Genomic DNA, 22,399 nt, shown 5'->3' on the forward strand with positions numbered 1-22,399 from the left:
ATGGGTTACACTCGAAACCTGGAATGAGACTGTCAATTCATGAAAAACCCACATGTCTGGACTAGAAAAACCACAATGATCATCAAATTGAACACAGTGTCTTTATTTATAGCGGTATATAAGACCATTTCAAACAATGTTTTCCAGATCAAATGCACTGACACCTTGGTAGCTTTTCATGTCCCAATGTTGGTCTTATTTTTTGCCCAATATTTCATTAAAAATTAATTTTGGGATGACTCAGAGCAAGAGTGTAATCTTTTTTGCATTTATCTGAAGTCATCATTAGGTACATGCTGGGGGGAAATATGTATAAATTTCTCATTTATTATTGGGTCTAACAAAGCTGGTACCAAAATGAACCCAGTTTCATAGAAGATCCCAAATAGTAGAACAAATGTACTGAAATCAAATCGAGAACATGTTAGAGAGCCGATGGCGTAAATCAGGGGTGTCAAACATGCGACCCGGGGGCCAAATGTGGCCCGCCAAAGGGTCCAGTTCGGCCCCTGGGATGTTTTTGCCAAGTGCAAAAATTCCACAGTCTTGAATTGAATTAAGCGAAAAAGAAAAAAAAGAAAAAAAGCTTGAATTAAGTAAAAAAAATTCTGAATTAAACCCCCCCCCAAAAAAATCTTCAATTAAGTAAAAAAAAATCATCAGTTAAACCAAGAAAAAAAATCTTCAATTAAGTAAAAAAAATTCTTCAATTAAGCAAAAAAATCTCAAATTTAGCTAAAAATCTTGAATTAAGCCCCAAAAAATCTTGAATTAAGTAAAAAAAAATATTGAATTAAGCCAAAAAAAATCTTCAATTAAAAAAAAATCTTGAATTAAGCCAAAAAAAAATCTTCAATTAGCAAAAAATCTCAAATTTAGCAAAAAATCTTGAATTAAGCCCCAAAAAATCTTGAATTAACTAAAAAAAAAAATCTTGAATTGAGCCAAAAAAAATCTTCAATTAATTAAAAAAAAAAAAATCTTGAATTACGCCAAAAAAAATCTTCAATTAAGCAAAAAAATCTCAAATTTAGCAAAAAATCTTGAATTAAGCCCCAAAAAATCTTGAATTAAGTAAAAAAAATCTTGAATTAAGCCCAAAAAAATCTTGAATTAATTTAAAAAAATCTTGAATTAAGCCAAAAAAATCTTCAATTAAGCAAAAAAATCTCAAATTTAGCAAAAAATCTTGAATTAAGCCCCCAAAAATCTTGAATTAAGTAAAAAAAATCTTGAATTGAGCCAAAAAAAATCTTCAATTGATTTTAAAAAAAATCATGAATTAAGCCAAAAAAAAAAACTAGAATCAACAACTCAATTTTTTTTTCTTTGTTTTAGTGCAAAAAATAACATTAAATTATGAAAACATTTACATTAACAAACTATCCTGTAACAATAAAATGTGAATAACCTGAACAAATATGAACAACCTGAAATGTCTAAAGAAAATTAAGCACAATTTTAACAATTTTTCGCCTGTTCCTCAGTGTTTAGTGTCTTTGCAGATCTGATCCATAATGCACATGGAAAAATAATAAGTTGAAGCATAATATTGTTAAAATTGCACTAAATTTTCTTACGTTTTTTAATTTAAATTTCAGTTTTTCCAGTTTTTTTTTTTTTTTTTTGGATAGTTTATAAAAGTAAGTATTTTCATAATTTAATGTTTTAGTTTTGTTTTGTTTTTTTACACTAAAACAAAGACAAAAATTTGGAGTTGTCATTATTTATAGGTTATTGTGTTGTTATTTTTGTGGTCCGGCCCACTTCAGATCAAATTTAGCTGAATACGGCCCCTGAACTAAAATGAATTTGACACCCCTGGCGTAAATGCAGCAGAACCAGGGAGAAAAGTTCAGAAATACGCAGCCGTTTCAATTACAGCGACATATGTTCTTAGGACTATACACGCCAAGTTCTCAAGAACATACTTGGCTAACTTGATATTCAGAAATGCCTATAGCAAAATGAGGTTTTGGTAGCTGCAAGAGTGTTCTGGTGCATGACTACCCCCTGCTGGTGAGAACATGGAATATCAATACAACAAATAACCCTGTTAAAATATAGGACAAACCTTTTATACATGTGGATAAACACCACTTAAGTGCAATTTTGTGACTGCAGGGGCATTATATTACTCAATGATGGTAAGTGTGAGACATGTTTTCATGGAGTGTGTTTATGCTGACAGCTCTAAACAGTTCATGTGAATGGATTCAGATCATCCATGGAATATTTATGCGTCCTTTCCTGACTCCTAATGGACAAATGCATTGAATTTTAAGTAGGTTCTCTGGCCCAATATGTTGTCAAAGTGACTCCATTTCACGACCGAAAATGATTATCCCACTTATAATCTTGATGAAACTGTGCTTTGAATAATTTAACAAGTATCTACAGATTGATATGCTTTGTAATCTACATAAAGAAAAGGTTCAAGGTTCAAGGTTACTTCATTTGTACCTGTGGGTAGATTTGTTTTGCAGTCAAGGTGATTGCTTTGGTATTACAGCAAGACGTACATTGAACATTTTTGGTAGGCACTCGATTGAGCTTACAAACAGGACAAAAAGACAGAACAAAAAGTGTTCAGTGTTCCACCATTCATCGGTACAGCAGCATGGATAAGTAAAAGAATAAAATAAATAAATAAGATCAAATAAATAAAAATAAGATGCAGTAAAACACAAAAAAACCCAGAGAAGATGAAAACAGTCTGGGATAAAACCAGGATAAGAACATAAAATTAAAAAATTTGAAGTCACAATAATAATAAATAGAGCAAAGAAATAGAATAAATAACTGAAATAAGTTAATAAAGTGCAATGTCACTTTTTTATTGAGCTTAGTGACAGCGACAGGAACAAAACTGTTTTTATAACGCTGTGTCCTGCACCTTGGGACTAAGAACCTCCGTCCAGAGGAAAGGAGCTGAAATTCACCTCGTAAAGGATGGAAGTCATTATTAAGAATTGATGAAACCATCCTCTGTAAATGCTTAGTGTACAGGGAGGCGGGACAAGACTGTGACTCACCAATCAGGCGACTGGACCATCTAACCATCTAAAGCAGGGGTGTCAGACTCATGTTAGTTCAGGGGCCACATAAAGCCCAATATGACCTGCAGTGGGCCGGATCATTCAAATAATAACATAATAGTACATAAATCATATCGATTCCAAAATTTGTATGTCTAATTTCTATGTTTTAGAGTGAAAAAAGTAAAATTATATTATCATAATTTCTACATCTACAAACTATCCTTTAAAAAAATATGGAAAAACATGAACCATGACCAAAATGAAATTTATTAAGAAAAAAAGTGCAGTTTTAACAATTTATGCCATTGTTTGGCCTCAGCTTCTCATTTTTACATGTTCATTACAACGTACAGATCACAGTGGATCTACAAATGCACAAAACATTTAATAACAGACAGAATATTGGTACAATTACACTTAAATCTCTTCAGACATTTCAGGTTGTTCATATTTGTTCAGGTTTTTCACATTTTTTGTAAAAGGCTAGTCTGTAAATGTTTACATTTTTGTATAATTTTACTTTTTTGTTACACTAAAACAAAGAGAAAAATGTTTTTTTCTTATTTATACTTTATTATGGTAGTATTTTGCTGGCCTGACCCACTTCAGATGGAATTGAACTAAATTTATTTTGACATCCTTGATTGTTAATATCTTAAGTGAAATTTTTGTATTTCACTAATTAATCCTGCGGGCTGGATTGGACCCTTTGGCGGGCCGGTTTTTGCCCCCGGGCCGCATGTTTGACACCCCTGATTTTGATTTTTATCAATTACTAGAAATTTCTGTTGGGTTTCTGTAAATTGGCTTAGAGTCGGGTTTTGACCAACTCTATATGTAAAGTGTCATGAGATAAGTTATGATTTGACACTATATAAATAAAATTTGATTGATTGATTGATTGATTTGATTGGTTTTCCCCTGTAAGTCGCTTTGGAAAAAAGCATCTGCCAAATGCATAAATGTAAATGTAAATTTTGGGTGACCCCATTTGAATTCCAGGTGACCCCTATGTGGGGTCTCGACCCCAAGGTCTGACACTGACATACAGCAATTTATAATAGGCATGAGCAAATCTGATATAAACAAAATGTCCATATGAATATGAAACAGTAAAGTTTCCAGGTTGTTCATATTTGTTCAGGTTTTTCACATTTTTTGTAAAAGGCTAGTCTGTAAATGTTTACATTTTTGTGTAATTTTACTTTTTTTGTTACACTAAAACAAAGAGAAAACTAGAAAAGCACTTGGACCTCCGCCAAGCGCAAAAATTCCCCACATAATCTGTGATACAAATCCTACATTTATTTTTTAAAATAAAATCCGCCTTCTGGATCAGATCCGGATCAGCCTTTGAAATGTGATAGAGGACCCCATTGTCAATTCCTGAGTTAAATTTCATGAGTTTTGGTCAATAATTAAGCGAGATATTGGGAAACGAAAATTTTGGCCCCATTTACCACAATGTCAATGAAAATTTCAAAGTGATCCAGAATCCAGGATTTCTTCCGGATCACCCCCAAAAGTTAATCATTTCTTCCTTATCCCATTTCCAACAAACCCTGAAAATTTCATCAAAATCTGTCCATAACGTTTTGAGTTATGTTGCACACTAATGGACAGACAAACAAACAGACAGACAAACAAACACTGGCAAAAACATAACCTCCTTGGCGGAGGTAAAAATGTGTTTTTTGTTATTTATTCTTTTTTGTGGTAGTATTTTACTGGTCTGACCCACTTCAGATGGAATTGAACTAAATTTATTTTGACATCCTTGATTGTTAATATCTCCAGTGTAATTTTTGTATTTCACTAATTCATCCCGCGGGCCGGATTGGACCCTTTGGTGGGCCGGTTTTGGCCCCCGGGCCGCATGTTTGACACCCCTGGTCTAAAGTAAAACCCAAACTAAATCTGATCCAGTTTTACGCACAGACCTGAGTCATTAGTGTGGACTGTGGAAGTGGCTCAAAGCTCACTGCTCTCTCTGCTTGGCTGTGTTGTTGGTGTAGTGTGACCCCCCCACCTCCCCCACCCCCCCGGTTATGGTGCGTGAAACCGCGTCACACTGACGAGTCCGTGTGGAGCGCGCTCTTACCGCGCTCCGGTGCCGCGTGCTTATTTGCGGTTTACTCCTCATCCTTCGGTCACCGCAGACGCACGACTTCCACTGCAGGAGAATACAACCCGCAAACACCTCACAGGATGTCTGGAATCACTGGGAATGTGGATTGCGAGGAGTGTTTACCTTCTACACATGTTTCCAACAACACGGAGTTCCACCTGCGCCCATCTGAGGAGGATGATGATGAACTTCTGAGATACATCTGGAAAGAGTACCTGCACCCCAAGCAGTACGAGTGGGTGCTCATAGTGGCGTACATCATTGTGTTTTTAGTCTCACTCATCGGAAACTCTCTTGGTAAGTTGTCATACTTTCTAAAACATGTCTGTGTAGGTTCTTAGTTGTCCAGGTCATCGTTCTTCTCGGTTTAAGCTCTTCTTTCTAAAACACCAAATCCTGTCATATCCTCCTGAGACCCAGCAGTGCATAATGGACAAGAGTTTTACAGCTTTACTTCAAAAAAAAGAAAAAAGAAAAAAAGTCCACCGAAAGGGACATTATAAAAAAAATTAAATGTATCTGAAAAAACTGTTGCATCATGCTGTTTCTAATTAACCCTTTCATGCATGAATTATAAGAGCCTTAGTCAAGATTTCCTGAATGTTTTTATTCCTTTTTAGGCATGAAAAAAATAAAAATAATGCAATTGATTTTTTTTTTTTTTTTTTTTTTTTTTAATGAACCGATTTTTCATGGAGTTACAAAAATGTCCACTCAGCTGGACACCATGTGTTTAACCCTTTCATGCATAGTGGTCACTACAGTGGACAGCTGTTCAAAGCTGTTTTCTTATATATTTATGGATTTTGTTGGTTTAGTTCCATATCAGCCAATACAGTGGATACACTTCTGCATCATACACCATACACTGTAATTCACACAATTACTGTAAATTTGCTGATCTAGATAAACCTGATCTGCAGAAACATGTTTGAGTGTAAAAAAAAAAAAAAAATGCTGTAAATGCTGTAAAAGACTGTAATTAACTATTTTGTTTTTTTAAACAAAAAGGTTGTTTATTTTTTGCGAATGATCTCCATGCAGGTAAGTTAAAATGTGAGAAAACCTCAGATTGGCAGCAGTAAAAATGTTTTTATTTCATAGTTTTCATGCAGTATATCAGTAAATTCATGTTTCTTTGCTTCTTCAGCTGAGTGGATATTTTTGCAACTCCTTGAAAAATAGGCTCATAAAAATTTTCCTTTTTTCCCCATGCCCAAAGAGGAATAAAATCACTCAGGAAAAAAAATCTTGATTAAGGTTCTCATAATTACTGCATGAAAGGGTTAATTTTTGAAGCAAAAAAAACATGCATTTAAAATGCAATATCAGAAAGTAATACACTGTTTGAAAACTATGAAATAAAAACATTTTTAACCTTTTCATGCATGAATTATGAGAGCCTTAAGCAAGAGTGTTTTTATTCCTCTTTAGGCATTAAAAAAAAAAAAATGCGATTGAAATTTTTCATGAACCTATTTTTCATGGAGTTGCAGCTGTACACCATGGGTTTAATTTTTGAAGCAAAGAAACGTGTATTTACTGATATACTGAGTGAAATATATGAAATAAAAACATTTTTAATGCTGCTAATATGATGTTTTCTTACATTTTAACATACTCTAATACAGCGTTTTTCAACCTTGGTGTCGGGACCCCATGTGGGGTCGTCTGGAATTTAAATGGGGTCCCCTGATATATCTAGTAATTGTTAAAAAATAAACGCACTAATAAAAATATATAGTGAGGTGAGAGACAATCCCAATACATAAAAGACATGATAAACTCTGAAGCTGAAACTGAAGCACTGTGGTACTGTTTATCTTTCAAATGTTCATTGTGGTCGGTTTCAGATGCTGCAGCTCTTTCATAATTCATAGTTTGAGTTATTGTTTGTTCAGTATTAATTGTCAGAAAATAAAATTCTTACTTTGTGCAGTAATCTACACCTGGCTTTTCTGCCTCCGTCCATAATAATATACATTATACAGACTAAATGTCATCTAAAATTAACATTTAGTTGCAACATAGTATAGTAAACTATTACATGATCAAAAATAAATTAATTTTAGCAAAAAAAAAAAAAAAAGTCTCCATTTTGAATGTCTGGGGTCGCCAGAAATTTGTGATGTTAAAATGGGGTCACGAGCCAGAAAAGGTTGGAAACCACTGCTCTAATACTAGTCACTACTCACTTCATGGAGATAATACTAAAAAAAAACAAAAAACTTTTGTTTAAAAAAAACCCTGCTAATTACAGTCTAATAACAAAAATAAGCTTTTGATTTGCACTCAAACATGTTACTGCAGCTCAGGTTTATCAAGAACAGCAAAGTTACAGTAATGGTGTGAATTGCAGTGTTTGGGATGATGCATGTTGGCTGATATGGAACTAAAACAACAAAATCCATGAACATACAAAAGTACAGCAGTAGAATAGCTGTTCACTGTAGTGACCACTATGCATGAAAGGGTTAATTTGGCTAATCTGATGTTTTCTCACATTTTAACATACTCTAATACTAGTCATAACTCAGTTCATGGAGATAATCTGCAAAACAAACCCCACACTTTTTGTTTAAGAAAACTGTTAATTACAGTCTAATAACAAGTAGCAATTACTTTACAGTCAAACATGTCACTGCAGATCAGGTTTATCAAGAACCGCATAGTTACAGTAATGGTATGAATTGCAGTGTATGGGATGGTGCTGATATGGAACTAAAACAACAAAACCCATGAATATACAAGAGAACAGTTGGAGAATAACTGTCCACTTTACTGACCGCTATGCATAAAAGGGTTAAGGCAGGGGTGTCAAACTCAATTTAGTTCAGGGGCCATATTCAGCTACATTTGATCGGTAGTGGGCCAGACCAGAAAAATAACATAATAACCTATAAATAATGACAGCTCCAAACTTTTGTTTTTGTTGTAGTGTAAAAAAAAAACAACAACATTAAATTATGAAAATACTAACTTTTATAAACTATCCCAAAAAAAAAAACCCTGAAAAAACTGAAATTTAAATTAAAAAACATAAGAAAATTTTGTGCAGTTTTAACAATATTATTCCTCCACTGGTCATTTCCCCATGTGCATTATGGATCAGATCTACAAAGACACTAAACACTTAGGAACAGGCAGAAAAATTGTTAAAAATTGTGCTTAATTTTCTTTTGACATTTCAGATTGTTCATATTTTTTCAGGTTAATCACATTTTCATGTTACAGGATAGTGTGTAAATGTAAATATTTTCATGATTTAATGTTATTTTTTGCACTAAAACAAAGACAAAAAATTAAGTTGTTAATTCTAGATTTTTTTTGGCTTAATTGAAGATTTTTTTACTTAATTGAAGATTTTTTTTTTTTTTTTTTTTTTGCTTAATTCAATATTTTTTTACTTAATTGAAGATTTATTTTAAACTTAATTCAAGATTTTTTTTTAACTTAATTGAAGATTTGTTTTTTTTTACTTGAAGATTTTTTTTTTTTTTTTTTTACTTAAATGAAGATTTTTTTTGGCATAATTCAAGATTTTTTTTTTTTTTTTACTTGAAGATTTTTTTTTTGGCTTAATTCAAGATTTTTTGCGAAATTAGATTTTTTTTTGGCTTAATTCAAGATTTTTTTCCTTAATTCAAGCTAAATTTTTTTCTTTGTCTTCATTCAATTCAAGACTGTGGAATTTTTGCACTTGGCAAAAACATCCCAGGGGCCGAACTGGACCCTTTGGTGGGCCGCATTTGGCCCCTGGGCCGCATGTTTGACACCCCTGGGTTAAGGCAGTTATTTAATGTAAAATAGGGAAATGTTTACTTTCTAAGTCACAGGAGGATCTCATTAAACTTAAGTGCAGCGCAAAGCAAACGCCTTTTTATTTGATGAAAAAAAAATCTAAAACACAAGTTTTTCTGTGATGCGTAGCAGACCCACTGTCGTGCATCAGGACATCCAGCTGCACAAGTGAACGTGCAATGGTGCGTTTAAGGACGGACTGCTTTTTTTATCTTCCGCACTCAGCATCCGATCACTTTTATCACCCTGCAAGACAGAAAAAAAAGCAGCACTCTTAAACTGACACATCATTTATCACACTCAAGGGATTTATAATCACAGTAGTTTTTACCTTTCCATTGAAGTCATTATGCTTCATCTTTTTCCCCCTCTCTTATTCTATTGATTTTTTTTTTTTTTCAGTCTGATTGAAAATAAAACGTGAGCAATATCAACTTTGCCTTTGCACTTAAGAGTCAGTGCAGTCAGTTTCTTTCAGATGTAACTGCATTTTAATCACTGCCTCATGCATGTAATACCACATATGCAGAAAAAGTGTATAATAGGGGTGACTGGGGTCCACTGCAACACTTTTTCCATTTCTCTCATCTAGATGGGCTATTTTTTATACATCTATAAACCTTAAATCAAACATTTTGTAATTACACATTTAAGGAGGATTATATGTGGTTTGTCATATTAAAGATATGTTAAATGTCACTTGTTGAACACACTGGTTTTGAATCTCAAGAGTCAATTTCAAGCATAATTTGTGGTAGGGGAGTGGAGGTAAATATTACATTTTGTGAATCTTTGTGGAGACAAACTGTCTTTTACTCTGGAGGTTGGAATAATTAGCTCTTTTGCTTATTCCTTTTGTCAGTTAGAAGTAGGGATGTAACGATTACCGGTATAATGATAAACCGTGGTAAAATTCCAGATGGTTAGTATAACCGTGATTGATTACCACACTTCTAGGGGAAAAAACCCGATGTAAAGATCTGCTTTTATGGCACATATTTGAGTATAGTTTTAATTTATTACAATTTTGATTTATATACCTAATATCTGGAACCAATATTCACTTTTAAAGTCTTTGAAAAGGTTCGTTAAGCATCTGTGTGTTATTTATGCCATAAATTTATATACATTTTTCAAATCAGATTTTGTGTGTTTTTTGTCCTCCTGTGTTGATATAGTAGGTTAAAGTGAAAAAAAATAATAGACAGATGATATTATTGAAGTTGTGCTAAAAAAAAACAAAAACAAAAAAAAAACAGATCCCAAACATGGGTATAGTAAACATTTGTTTATGTAGTACATAAAAGCAAAATCAAAAGGACTGAAAAATGGACAAAATAGGCTCAGACCACTAAGGGTTAATATTTGAATGCTTCTGCCAACAGAAGGTACACTGAACCAATTATTTTATTTATTTATTTATTTTAAATACATCTTGGTTAAATTATTTCAGTGTGTGCATTAGTACTTTTTGAACATTTTGAGCACAATTTCAAATATACCATGATAATAATAATAACCGTGATAATTTTGGTCACAGTAACTGTGATATGAAATTTTCATATTGTTACATCCTTAGTTAGAAGCATTGACTGTCGAATCTTCCCCTCATCACACAGCTCTATTCTCTTGGATTAGATATAAACCTGTATTACTGATCTTCACTGACGCATTTCTGGAAAGCACTTTGGTCAACAAAAGTTGCTTTCAAATGAGCTACACAAATAAACTTGAATTGAATTGAATAAATTCCTTTGGTTGTTCTAACCTTTTATTTTTAGCTGATGCACATAATAAGTGTCACCTAGTGTTAAATTTAGAAATTTTACTATTTCATATTCATATGCACATTTTGTTTATATTAGATTTGCTCATGCCTATTATAAATTTCTGTATGTCAGTGTTTTTCAACCTTGGGGTCGGGACCCCACGTAGGATTCGAATGGGGTCACCTGAAATTTACATTTATGCATTTGGCAGACACTTTTTTCCAAAGCAACCTACAGGGGAAAACCAATCAAATCAATCAATCACATTTTATTTATATAGTGCCAAATCATAACAAAAGTTATCTCATGACACTTTACATATAGAGTTGGTCAAAACTCAACACTAAGCCAATTTACAGAAACCCAACAGAAATTTATAGTAATTGATAAAAATCTAAATAAAATTACTAATAAAACATACATGGTTAGTTGACAGAGACAATCCCAATAAATAAAAGACATGACAAACTCTGCAGCTGAAACTGAAGCACTGTGGTACTGTTTATCTGTCAAATGTTCATTGTGGTCGGTTTCAGATGCTGCAGCTCTTTCATAATTCATAGTTTGAGTTATTGTTTGTTCAGTATTAATTGTCAGCCTTGTAAATCCAAGCTGGACTGACTGTACATATCCTGATCAAGGAAAATAAAATTCTCACTTTGTGCAGTAATCTGCACCTGGCTTTTCTGCCTCCGTCCATAATAATATACATTATATAGACTAAATGTCCTCTGAAATTAACATTTATTTGAAACACAGTATAGCTAAACTCTTACATGATCACAAACAAATTAATTTTAGTGAAAAAAATGTCTCTGTTTTGAATGTCTGGGGTCGCCAGGAATTTGTGATATTAAAATGGGGTCAGGAGCCAAAAAAGGTTGGGAACCACTGCTGTATATATTAGCGTTGAAGGGTTGTTAGACTGAATTTCTATAATTTCTGATGATTTTTTTTATTCCAAGACCGTATATTTGACTTGTAAACTCAATGTGCAGGTAGTCTGTCTTGCAACAAGTGTGACTATTCCAGTTGGATGGTGCAGGGTTAGCGTTCTCCTTTCTTCTGCTGACTGTGTGTAACACCTTTGAAAGTCCTCCTACGCAAAACAGCAACAACCTCTAAAGAGCAACTAGACACTGAGCAGCGCAAATTTTGACACATACAGACTTCTCTATATGAGGTGTTTGCTTTTGTACGGATATAGTATTTTTTACACCATGGCACACTTCCTCATGCGTGGGTGTTTCACCAAAATAGCCTGACACTGTTTTGCAAAAGCACATACCGTTCAAGATGTTTAATAAGTAATAGTCCACAGAACCCTGTTCCAGAACGATAGTGGATGATGCCAGACTGATACGCAGCACTGACACACAGCTAATGAATCCTGGCAATAGGTTTGATGCTGCAAGAAAAGTAGGTGGGTTATTAAAAAAAAAAAAAAATCTAATGATTGTTTTTTTCCATAATTAATGCAAAATATTACTCACCTCACAATGACACAAGCGTGTAGTAGAATACATCTGAAGTGTTCTCCCAGTCTTCCCTAGCTTGCTTTTATGATAATGCACATCCTCCACCTTGATAGGTACATTTATAACAACTGACAGTTTAATCGATCTCAAAGTGTTTTTTTTTTTTTCCTCAGTGTCGCTGTTGTACATTCAGTGTTAAATCACTTGAGCAGTTCATTTCAACTCAAACTATGAAGGGTCATGAAAGCTTGGCAAATAATTACCTCTATGTATATTACTTATTTGATGTAATTATAGGAATTTATTTATTTATTTATTTATGGTCTTTTCTGTCACTATGTTTGTACCTGACACTAAGACAAATTCCTTCTACTGTAAAAGTGCTCTTTACTCTACCTGGTAATAAAAACTATTCTGATTCTGATGTTTAAGACAAAAAAAATTAATGATGTAGTGCAGGGGTGTCAAACTCATTTTGATTCAGGGGCCATATTTAGCCCAATTTGATCTCAAGTGGGCCAAACCAGTAAAATAATGACTTAATAACCTATAAATAATGACAAATCCAAGTTTTTCTTTTTGTTTTAGTACAAGAAATCCCCAATTAAATTATGAAAACCTGAAAAAACAGAAATTTCATTTGAAAAATTAGTGCAATTTTAACAATATTACGCCTATTATTTATACATGTACATTTACATACAATGTTACATAAACATTTGGTAACAGGCAGAATATTGTTCAAATTTTGGAGTTTGGAACTAAAATTTGAACAATTTCTACAATATTCCATCTCTTATTATTAACACAACTACAGATCACAGCGGATCCATAAATGCACAATAATTTAATAACAGGCAGAATATTGTTAAAATTGCACATTTCAGGTTTTTCATCTTTGTTTTTATTTATGTATTTATTTGCATTTTACTGTGAAAGAATAGTTTTGTAAATGTAAATTTTAAATTTTTTCCACGTAATTTTGCACAAAGAAAATTTGTACTTGTCGTTATTTATGGGTGATTGTGTTGTTATTTTTACTGGAGATCTCATTGGTCTGTATGTGGAACCTGAACCAAAATGATTTGGACAACCTGGACTGTTGAGGTTAATTTTTGCACTTTAATCCTGCGGGCCGGAATGGAACCTTTGGCGGGCCAGATTTGGCCCCCGGGCCGCATGTTTGACACCTGTGATGTAGTGAGATGCACAACATAACCTGTCCTGTCCTTCAGTATTCACTAGAGTAGAATAGTCTGTTATTATCGTAGCCCTTAGTCTAATTTTATACCTCCACACTGACCAGCTTAGTTCAATGCTGTCAAAAAACTGAAAAAAAAACAACAAACACTCAATGTGTGTTTCGCTCCGCTGTGTCCTGATGTTTGGTCCTGCTGGTGATTCAGTAATTACCGTGTGAGCAACAGGGAGTTCCTGGCAGGCTAAATCATCCTTTTAGTTTACTGCAAATAATCATTTAACAAAACCAGAGCACACTGGGGGAGGTCTGGCACGTTTCATAAAGAAAGTCATTAACTTTTGGAGCCAGAGCTGAACGACTTGCAAGGAAGCACAGCAGGAACAATGTATATCAGCCTATTTTTATTCATTTATTTACTTTTGTACTTTTTGTCAGTTTTGTCAGTTTCAGTTGTTTTATGTTGATTTTTGCAGCAGCAATTAAAACAGTGTAACTATCAAAAATAACAGCGCAAGTAAAGCTTTTTTAAAATAATTCAGCGGTTTTACTGCAAATGCAAGCTGTGATGAAAGCTGAAGGGCTTGTGTAGGCAGCGAGTCTTCAAGAGTTATGGACCAAGGTAGTCTCTGTGAGGGCTGAGCAGTCATTGTAAGATACCAAAAAACACATGCATCTCAGAAACGATTTTACAAAACATCACATAAACTAGCAGTTTTCAAGTGGGTAAACTGAACATATTGTGGAGCCAGAGGGTCAAATTCTTCACAGCCTCACAAAACACATTTTTATCCATAAATGCAAGTAACTGAGAGAATTGGAAAGATTATGATGCAACGACAGTGAATGCATCGGACTGAACTTGTGGGTTTTTTTGGTGTAAACAGGCTTTACACTGCAAAAAAGGCCTGTACAAAAAATAAATAAATAAACTAATTATCTGCCAGTGCAGTCAGAAAACTGCACTTACCAAGTTTTCTTAAAATAAGACAATATTGTCAAATTGAGTTTATAGTTTAAGCAGAATATACTTGTTTCAAGTCTTCATAGTAACATACAAATATATATATTGGTATTTCTCGAGCTTCTCGTCTCCTTTCTTTCTGTTGCTATCACTTGGGATTGCTACATCCATCACTACCACTGTCTTCCTATGTTCATGTCAGGCTAATTGGCCATCCCCATCTTGTCGGTCTGGATCTGGAAGTCCCACAGGATCTTGGCCTGTTTGTTCTCTATCACCTTCGAGGGTGCCTCTCATCTTGACCCTGGGACCTCCAGTCCATACTTGGCACAGATGTTCCTGTACACCAGGGGTCACCAATCCTAGTCCTCGAGGGCCGGAATCCTGCATGTTTTCAATGTATCCCTCTTCCAACACACCTGATTCAAATGCTAAGTCTATCATCAAGCTCTGCAGAAGCCTGATAATAACCGTCACCTGTGCTGGAAGAGGGAAACATCTAAAACATGCAGGATACCGGCCCTCGAGGACCAGGATTGGTGACCCCTGCTGTACACCATGCCTGCCTACCTGGTTATGCTGCTCCATGTATGCCTTGCCTGCCATCATCTTAGGCTCTGCTGTGATGTGTTGGACTGTCTCAGGGGCTTCTCTACTTGACCTACACCTGGGGTCTTGCCTGGTGTGGTAGACCCCTGCCTCTATTGCTCTGGTGTTCAGGGCCTGTTCTTGTGGAGCCATGAGTAGTGCCTCAGTGCTGTCTTTCCGTCCAGCCTTTTCCAGCCACTGGTATGTTTTCGTGATATCAGCCACTTCCTCAATTTCCTGATGGTCCATGCCATGCAAGGGCTTGTCCTTCCATGATAGACCCTCAGGCTTCTCCTTACTGGGCTTTTGTTGCCTGGGGCGTTCACTCCGCAGTTGGTCATTGGGGGCCATCTTCTTGATATATTCCAGAAGGTTTGTGGTTTCCTGCTGGACAGTAGTTCTGACACTTACTAGTCCTCGGCCCCCCTCCTTTTGCTTTGCGTACAGCCTCAGGATGCTGGACTTAGGGTGAAACCTCCATGCATGCTTGTCTTAGTATCAGTGGCTTATATCTCTTCCAGTGGCCAGGATATTATGCCAGCAGGGTCTCTGATCACTGGTAGGGCATAGGTGTTAATGGTCTGGATCTTATTTTTGCAGTTCAACTGACTTTTCAGGACCTGCCTTACCCTCTATAACACCTTTTTTGTATTACGGACCGGTTTCATGCATGTAAATTTTCCTTGGACCGGTAAGAGGTGCGGATGTTCCAATAACAAAAACCTTTGTCAGTTCAGAGTGTGTGATCTGAAACACTTAAACTGTATATCAGACAATTACAATGATTCTGAATACCAACTCACCCTAATGCAGAATCAGTCATAACCCTTGACTTGTTTCCCTGCGACTAGATGGTCCCATCTGGGGGTGATGGGAGACACACAGTCCAGGTGTGCTCTGTAGATCCAGTCTACTACTTGCTAATTCATCATCGCAGAAAACCCAGCCACACAAAAATATGAAGTTGGAAACAGAAGAAGGACTTTCAGGGCTTTTGTGGCGATATCCGCATATTCTGCTTTGACTTTAATCCAGGATGCACAGAGGGTTGAAGTTTTGGATGGAAGTGCCGGAGCAGTTTGGAGGCGTTTGTGTGTCACCTGTTGCGATGAACCTGTAAGTTCAGCAGGAATCCTGATATTTCCTTCTAAATGCATCTTTCTGTTTGCAGGCAGTCTGTGACCCTTCTGCAGCCTTATCATTTCCTCGTTTCTTCCCGAAAAAGTTCTTCACTGAATTTTGTTTTTGGCTCATTTCTTTAGCTTGTGTTTCTACTGATTCATGAAATGGCGCACCAGAGTCTAGCGGTTGTGAGGCGAGGGCAGTCACTTTTCAAAATGAAATCTCCATAAGACTAATGGGAAAAATTGCTTTAATATTAACCACTTTTTTTTTTTTCTTTGCGGCCTGGTACCAAATGATCCACGGACCGGTACTGGACCGGAAACCGGGGGTTGGGGACCACTGCTCTATAGGTATTTGGCTGTGGCTGACCTCCGAGCTGCCTCCTCATGATTACCATTTGCCTACGGTACCCCTATGTAGGGCTGTGCAATTAATCGAAATTCAATTATGATTTTGAGTATTACACTCAATGATTACAAAAAATATGTAATCGAGAAAAAACGATTATTAATTTTGAGTTGTTTTAATTCATGTGCACGCAAGCTACCATGAGCTGCTCGGCCCCGCCCCCCTCTAAGCTACAGCTGCCAACTAGCAGGCAGGTCCACCCCACTAGGACAGTTGTACCTAGCGGTCTTGAAAAATGGCAGGAGAATCACAGCAGAAGCGCTTGGTAAACAACAAAAAAGGCACGTCACCTTCAAATGTATGGAATCACTTTGGGTTTGATGAAGAACACGAAGAACAAAAACACATCACGTGCAAAAAGTGTTTCGTAGTAGTGTCCGCACCGACCGGTAACACAACAAACCTTTTTAACCATCTAAAGTTTAACCACCGCGACCTTCATGATAACCTTATGAAAAACCAAAACACAAAAAAAAACAACTCCATCCACAACTTTGTCCGCTATGCAATCTTCAATCTCTGAATCTCTTTACGCTGCATCTCCCTACTCATCAACACCGGAGAGACACCAAAAGATAACAGAATCCATTGGCCATTACCAGGCCAAAGGTATGTGCTCCAATACCACCACTGACAACTCGGGCTTCAGACAAATGGTGAATACACTGGATAAACGCTATGTTTTGCCTTCAAGACATCATTTTACATGAGCTGCTTTGCCTGCCTTGTACGAAAAGCGTCATAATGAAGTGGCTAATGAACTTTTGGCAGCAGATTTCTTTGCCATCACGACAGACTTGTGGTCTAGCCGCACAATAGAGCCTTATATCAGCAGTTCTACAGTTCTATGGCAAGTCTATAGCAGTTTAATTCCAGTGCACTATTTGTTTACAAAAGAAAACATTCTTGAATTTACAGTATACTTACTTGCATTCAAAGATTTTTTTTTGTTTCGTACAAAAGGGAACATACTTTGTTTTAGTGTTTATAAGCTTTATTTATGTGTAAAGAGTATATTTTACATTGTTGTGCAAGAAAAAAATAAACAACTTTAAGATGAACAAATAATTGTTTTTAATAATCATGATTTCAATTATTGCTAAAATAATCGGGATTATTGTTTTTTCCTATAATCGAGCAGCCCTACCCCCATGTACTTGTAACTGTCCTGTACATCTGCAATGTTCCCTTCAGGTAGTTCAACCCCTTCAGTTGTGATCACCTTTCCTCTTCTAGAGACCATCCGCCCACATTTATCTTTGTCTTTGCTGTAGATCTGAGTGAGGTGGATCAGAGAGTCAATGTCACGCTCGTTCTTGCCATACTGCTTGATGTCAGTCATGTAGAGGAGGTGGTTGATGGTTGTTCCACTTCAGAACCGGTACCCACAGCCACTCTTTGTGATGATCTGGCCGAGGGGGTTTAGGCCTATATGGTCGCATGAAGATGTAATGACTCAGTAAATATGTAAAGGCAAAACTGCATAAAACAAGTAAACATTCCTTGAGGGCAAACAGTTACTGCGGGCCCTCGTTTAGTTATTGTCATCATTATAATTGTCTCTATGGTTGTTGCTGTTTGTATTGTTGATACTTTCTTGTGAGGGTCTTCGCCACCTTCTTCTCTCTTGTTTTCTCCCCTTCTTCTACCCCCCCACCCTCCATGTCAGGTCCGGCATCGAAATGTGGTTCAACAAAACTCATAATAAACACTGTAGAATATCAAAGGGCGCTTCATGTACTTTATGAAGTTACCCTTGGCAAAGCAAATTTGTTCAGCACCAAAAGGAACCAGACTACCATTCTGCTGTTAGAACGCTGGACAAGACAAGTAGGAAAGAAAAAAAAACTGTACAAAACAAGTAAACATTTCTTGGGGGCAAACAGTTACTGTGTCCACCATACTCATCTCCCAACAATGTAGCTTGTTTTGTTTTAGGTGTTGCTTAAAATTAGTAGTAATATTTAAGTGGGGTAGCTCAAGATTAAAATTCTTGGAACAAGTCAGTCTTAATAATAAGATTAAGTTATTCTCAATAAGATTAAGTCTAAATAAATGAATAAATCTAAAAAAAAAAAAAAAGATCTTTCAAGATAAACTGACTTGAATTTGGAATATTTATCTAAATCAGGTATTCCTTTTTTTGCAGTGTAAAGATATGTCAGCTTTCAGAATACCTTTAGGCAAAGTGGTGGACCAATTGAGCAATGCCATTCCAACATAAACACCAACTAATGTCATCTTGTTTATGTTTATTTTAAGCTCAACCAATTAATTATACTTTCACCATCTTCACAAGATCATGCACAGTAAAGGCATTGCAAACATCTTGCCTGGAATGTGACAGCTTAGACAATTGCATTCATAAAACATTATTGAGATATAGCATGCATTCAATCACACAACATGGACACTAGATTAATTAAATGAAGCCCTAAACATGGACTGCACAAGTACACAACATAACCAATTTACAGTGAGGCTTAGTGCCATTTCATTATGAGATTAGTTACGTTAAAGGCTGCACAAGGAGAGAAGAATGAGGCAAATGTGGCTGATGAAGACCTTATTGTGAAAAATTACAGCAACTACATACATGCAATTAAGCTTTCACTCCTCATAATCATATTGTGTCATTGAAAGTCATCCTCTGTTTAACTGGCTGGGTGTTCGTGTGCAATTTGTACAATAAAAGCATGTTATTGGACATGTTATCCAGCATTGGGAATCAACGTTGACAGTGTAAATGTGGAAACTGTATAGCTCATTTGCAGTATTTTCTTTAGTTATTACAAGTTATATTGTCATTGTGGTATGGAACGTAGCTGTTTCTGCTTTTTAGAGTTTATTTTTTTCTTAACTAAGAGACATTTACTTACAGTGTATTGAGATTCTGCCAGAGGGGCACATCGGGTGTCCTGTTAGTTCCCATTGAGCACTTTTTCAACCTTCAACCTTTTTCAAGACCTATGGATTTGTTTACAGTAACGAATCTGCCTAATGACCACTCTGGAGGCTGGCGTCACCTCACACCAAACTGGAGCCTACAACATATCAGCAATAGATGAATACCTTTGGATTTACCCTGGGATTGGTACTGAATTGCTTTCATTTAATTATAACCACAGTAACAGGAGATCAAAAAGTGCTTTTTTAAGCATTTGTATAGACCTGTTGCTGTGGTAGCCACCCACAGAAAGAGTCTTGAACGAGTAGAAGTGCCAATTATTTTGTAGACTGTGATGAGTGTCAGACAATAGACATGTTGTTATCCACATTCAGTGGCTGATAAAGGTCTTGTCTTTACCCGTGTTGTACCAACACCAAACACTTTTAAATGCTAACTAATTCCCACATGATATACATGTGTTAATAGTGTGTATTATTTCATTTTATTTATTTCGTTCATGGTTGTGCATTTCATCAGCAGACATTCACTAATCCTCAGATGAACAAACATATACACACCCATGCTCGAAAAGGAGCAGGATGAAGAAAATCTAATATTTCCTGCGCCCTTCTAAATAATAATAACCTTAATGGTTAGCCATACACAACTAGCTATAAAATCATACTGTATAAAGTCTGACAAACCAAACAAAATGCATCCAAAGATAATACAAAATAAATACAAAACCAAGTGCAAAACTACATGTCCAGGAAGTACAAAACAAACAAAACATACAGTGCTGTGCAAAAATATTAGAGCACTTGTCAAATCTTTAGAAACTGTTGGTTTACTTGTTCCCAGAGCCTGAATTTCACTTTTTTGCCACTGCAAAAGGTAAAGGCAAAGGTACTGAGAATATTTCACTTACAAATATATCAGTCCAGTCCTTTTTTTACATTTTACTCTAATATTTAGTGTGGCCTCCCTTGGCAACAATCTAAGAAACTCTCATGCCGCGTCTCCACTACATGGTACCAGCTCGACTCAGCTCGGCCTTTTTGCGTTTCCATTACGAAAAAGGACCTGGAATCTGGTACCCGGTACTACTTTTTTGGTATCACCTCCGCCGAGGTTCCAGGACTGGGGACCAGATACTAAAACATGACGTGTAAACACTGCAGACCACTGACTGGTCAGAGAATTGCCTCTGTGATCCGCCATTTTACAACAAACAGATGCGGAAGTTGACAGTAAATATAGCGGTAGAATAATCCACATAATGACAGCCCGAAAACTACACCATGGTCGGTCCAGGAGATTCAGATATAAAAATTCAGCATGAGTTTGATGAGACAACATGGAACAAGTGAGTTTATCAGCCACTCTCTGAGGAGACAACACGGAAGTAACACGCTGCATCGCTATGACGTCCAGGTACTATAAAGTTGGTAGTATCCTGTAATGGAAACGGTCTCCAGGAATAGGACCTGGTACCTGAGCCGAGCCAAGTCGAGTCAAGCCAGTTCCACGTAGTGGAAATGCGGCATAAGGAAACTCTCTGGAATGAGCTTCTGAGAGTGTGGAATGACATTGGGGTTGAAACTCTCAGAAAATACATCGACACAATGCCAGAAAGATGCGCTGCTGTGATTGTTGCCAAGGGGGGCCACACTCAATATTAGAGTAAAATATAAAAAAAAAGGACTGGACTGATAAATTTGACGGTGAAATATTCTCAGTACCTTTGCCTTTACCTTTTGCAGTGGCAAAAAAGTGAAATTCAGGCTCTGGGAACAAATAAACCACCAGTTTCTTAAGATTTGACAAGTGTTCTAATATTTTTGTAAAACCACTGTAGGTAAATATACACCTGATGAAATGATGGAAAGCAATTACAATACCAGACCAAAAAAAGCAAATAAATATGCCATTATGTATCCAACTAATATAAAAAAAAAACCCCAATAAAATCAGCAATAATGTGCAACACAAAAAGCTCTGTCTTTCTGGTCTGATCTGGATATAAATGCGAACTTGCTGGTCTCATAAAATTGCAGTAATTTGAACACAGTCCAGCTGAGTCCACGAAGGAGTGAGAGAGAGAGGGTTTCAGAAGCCATCATCTGATAAGCAGCTAATAGTGTGTTTATAAAACAGTAGTCCCCAGGAGGCTGTGGATTCTGCCCTGTCACTGACATTATTTCTCTTGCCTCTAGACTATCATCAGAGGGTTTGTGGGTTTTTCTGAGAACAATCACGCCACAGTCTGTTCAACGATCACAGTTTTGTAGTGGGACTTGTCACGCTGGGAAGAGTGAGTCATCACTTGCAACAAGATCTTGAGTGTTGTATGAGACTATGGCAGAAAAACATAGACTATGTCAGACCATCATGCACTATACAAGTGATAGGAAATGCTGCAATTGAAGTCATGCTTTCTTGGAAATTTTGAGCATGAATTTTCTTGGAACATTATCTGGATCTGTTTTTCTTGGTAGATGCGTGACTTTCTTCACAAACCACAAATTTACCAACAGAATATTTCTCAGTGTATGAATACAGATTAGTTTTCAGTGTGATAATAAATAATACAGCACTATAGTTTCCAACAAATGTAACAGCCCAGTAAATACAGAGTGATAAAAGTTTTTTATTATTTTAAGCAGCTGCTATAGAAGTTTTTGTGTTTTGCTCTCTTGGATTGAAGAGCTTATTTAAGTGTTTTAACATGATTTAACCCATAAAGACCCAAACATCCACCAGTGACCAAAATCATTTACTAATATAAAATGTTTAATACCTGTTGACCCACAAATCTCATCAATACATGTAAATAACTGGTGTAAAATGCGGTTTGTCATCTTTTCATGGTCATCAGATATGACCCATTTGGACATTCAAAGGCTCCATAGTTACTGTGGAAACACTGTCATCTTCTACAACAGTGATTCCCAACCAGTGTGCCGTGGCACATAAGTGTGCCGTGAGAAATCATCCGGTGTGCCGTGG

General features: G+C 36.1%; 1 protein-coding gene across 1 annotated transcript in view; it reads left to right on the top strand.

Moving 5' to 3' along the window:
• Window positions 1-5,249: 5,249 nt before the first annotated feature.
• The window catches only part of hcrtr2 (hypocretin (orexin) receptor 2), a 78,619-nt gene continuing 61,469 nt past the window's right edge, over window positions 5,250-22,399 (top strand). The window contains exon 1 of the mRNA XM_030155295.1: window positions 5,250-5,466. Within this exon, the coding sequence (XP_030011155.1) occupies window positions 5,250-5,466 (217 nt within the window). The remainder of the gene's footprint in view (window positions 5,467-22,399) is intronic.

Source organism: Sphaeramia orbicularis, chromosome 15, assembly GCF_902148855.1.
Source record: "Sphaeramia orbicularis chromosome 15, fSphaOr1.1, whole genome shotgun sequence".
NCBI lineage: Eukaryota > Metazoa > Chordata > Actinopteri > Kurtiformes > Apogonidae > Sphaeramia > Sphaeramia orbicularis.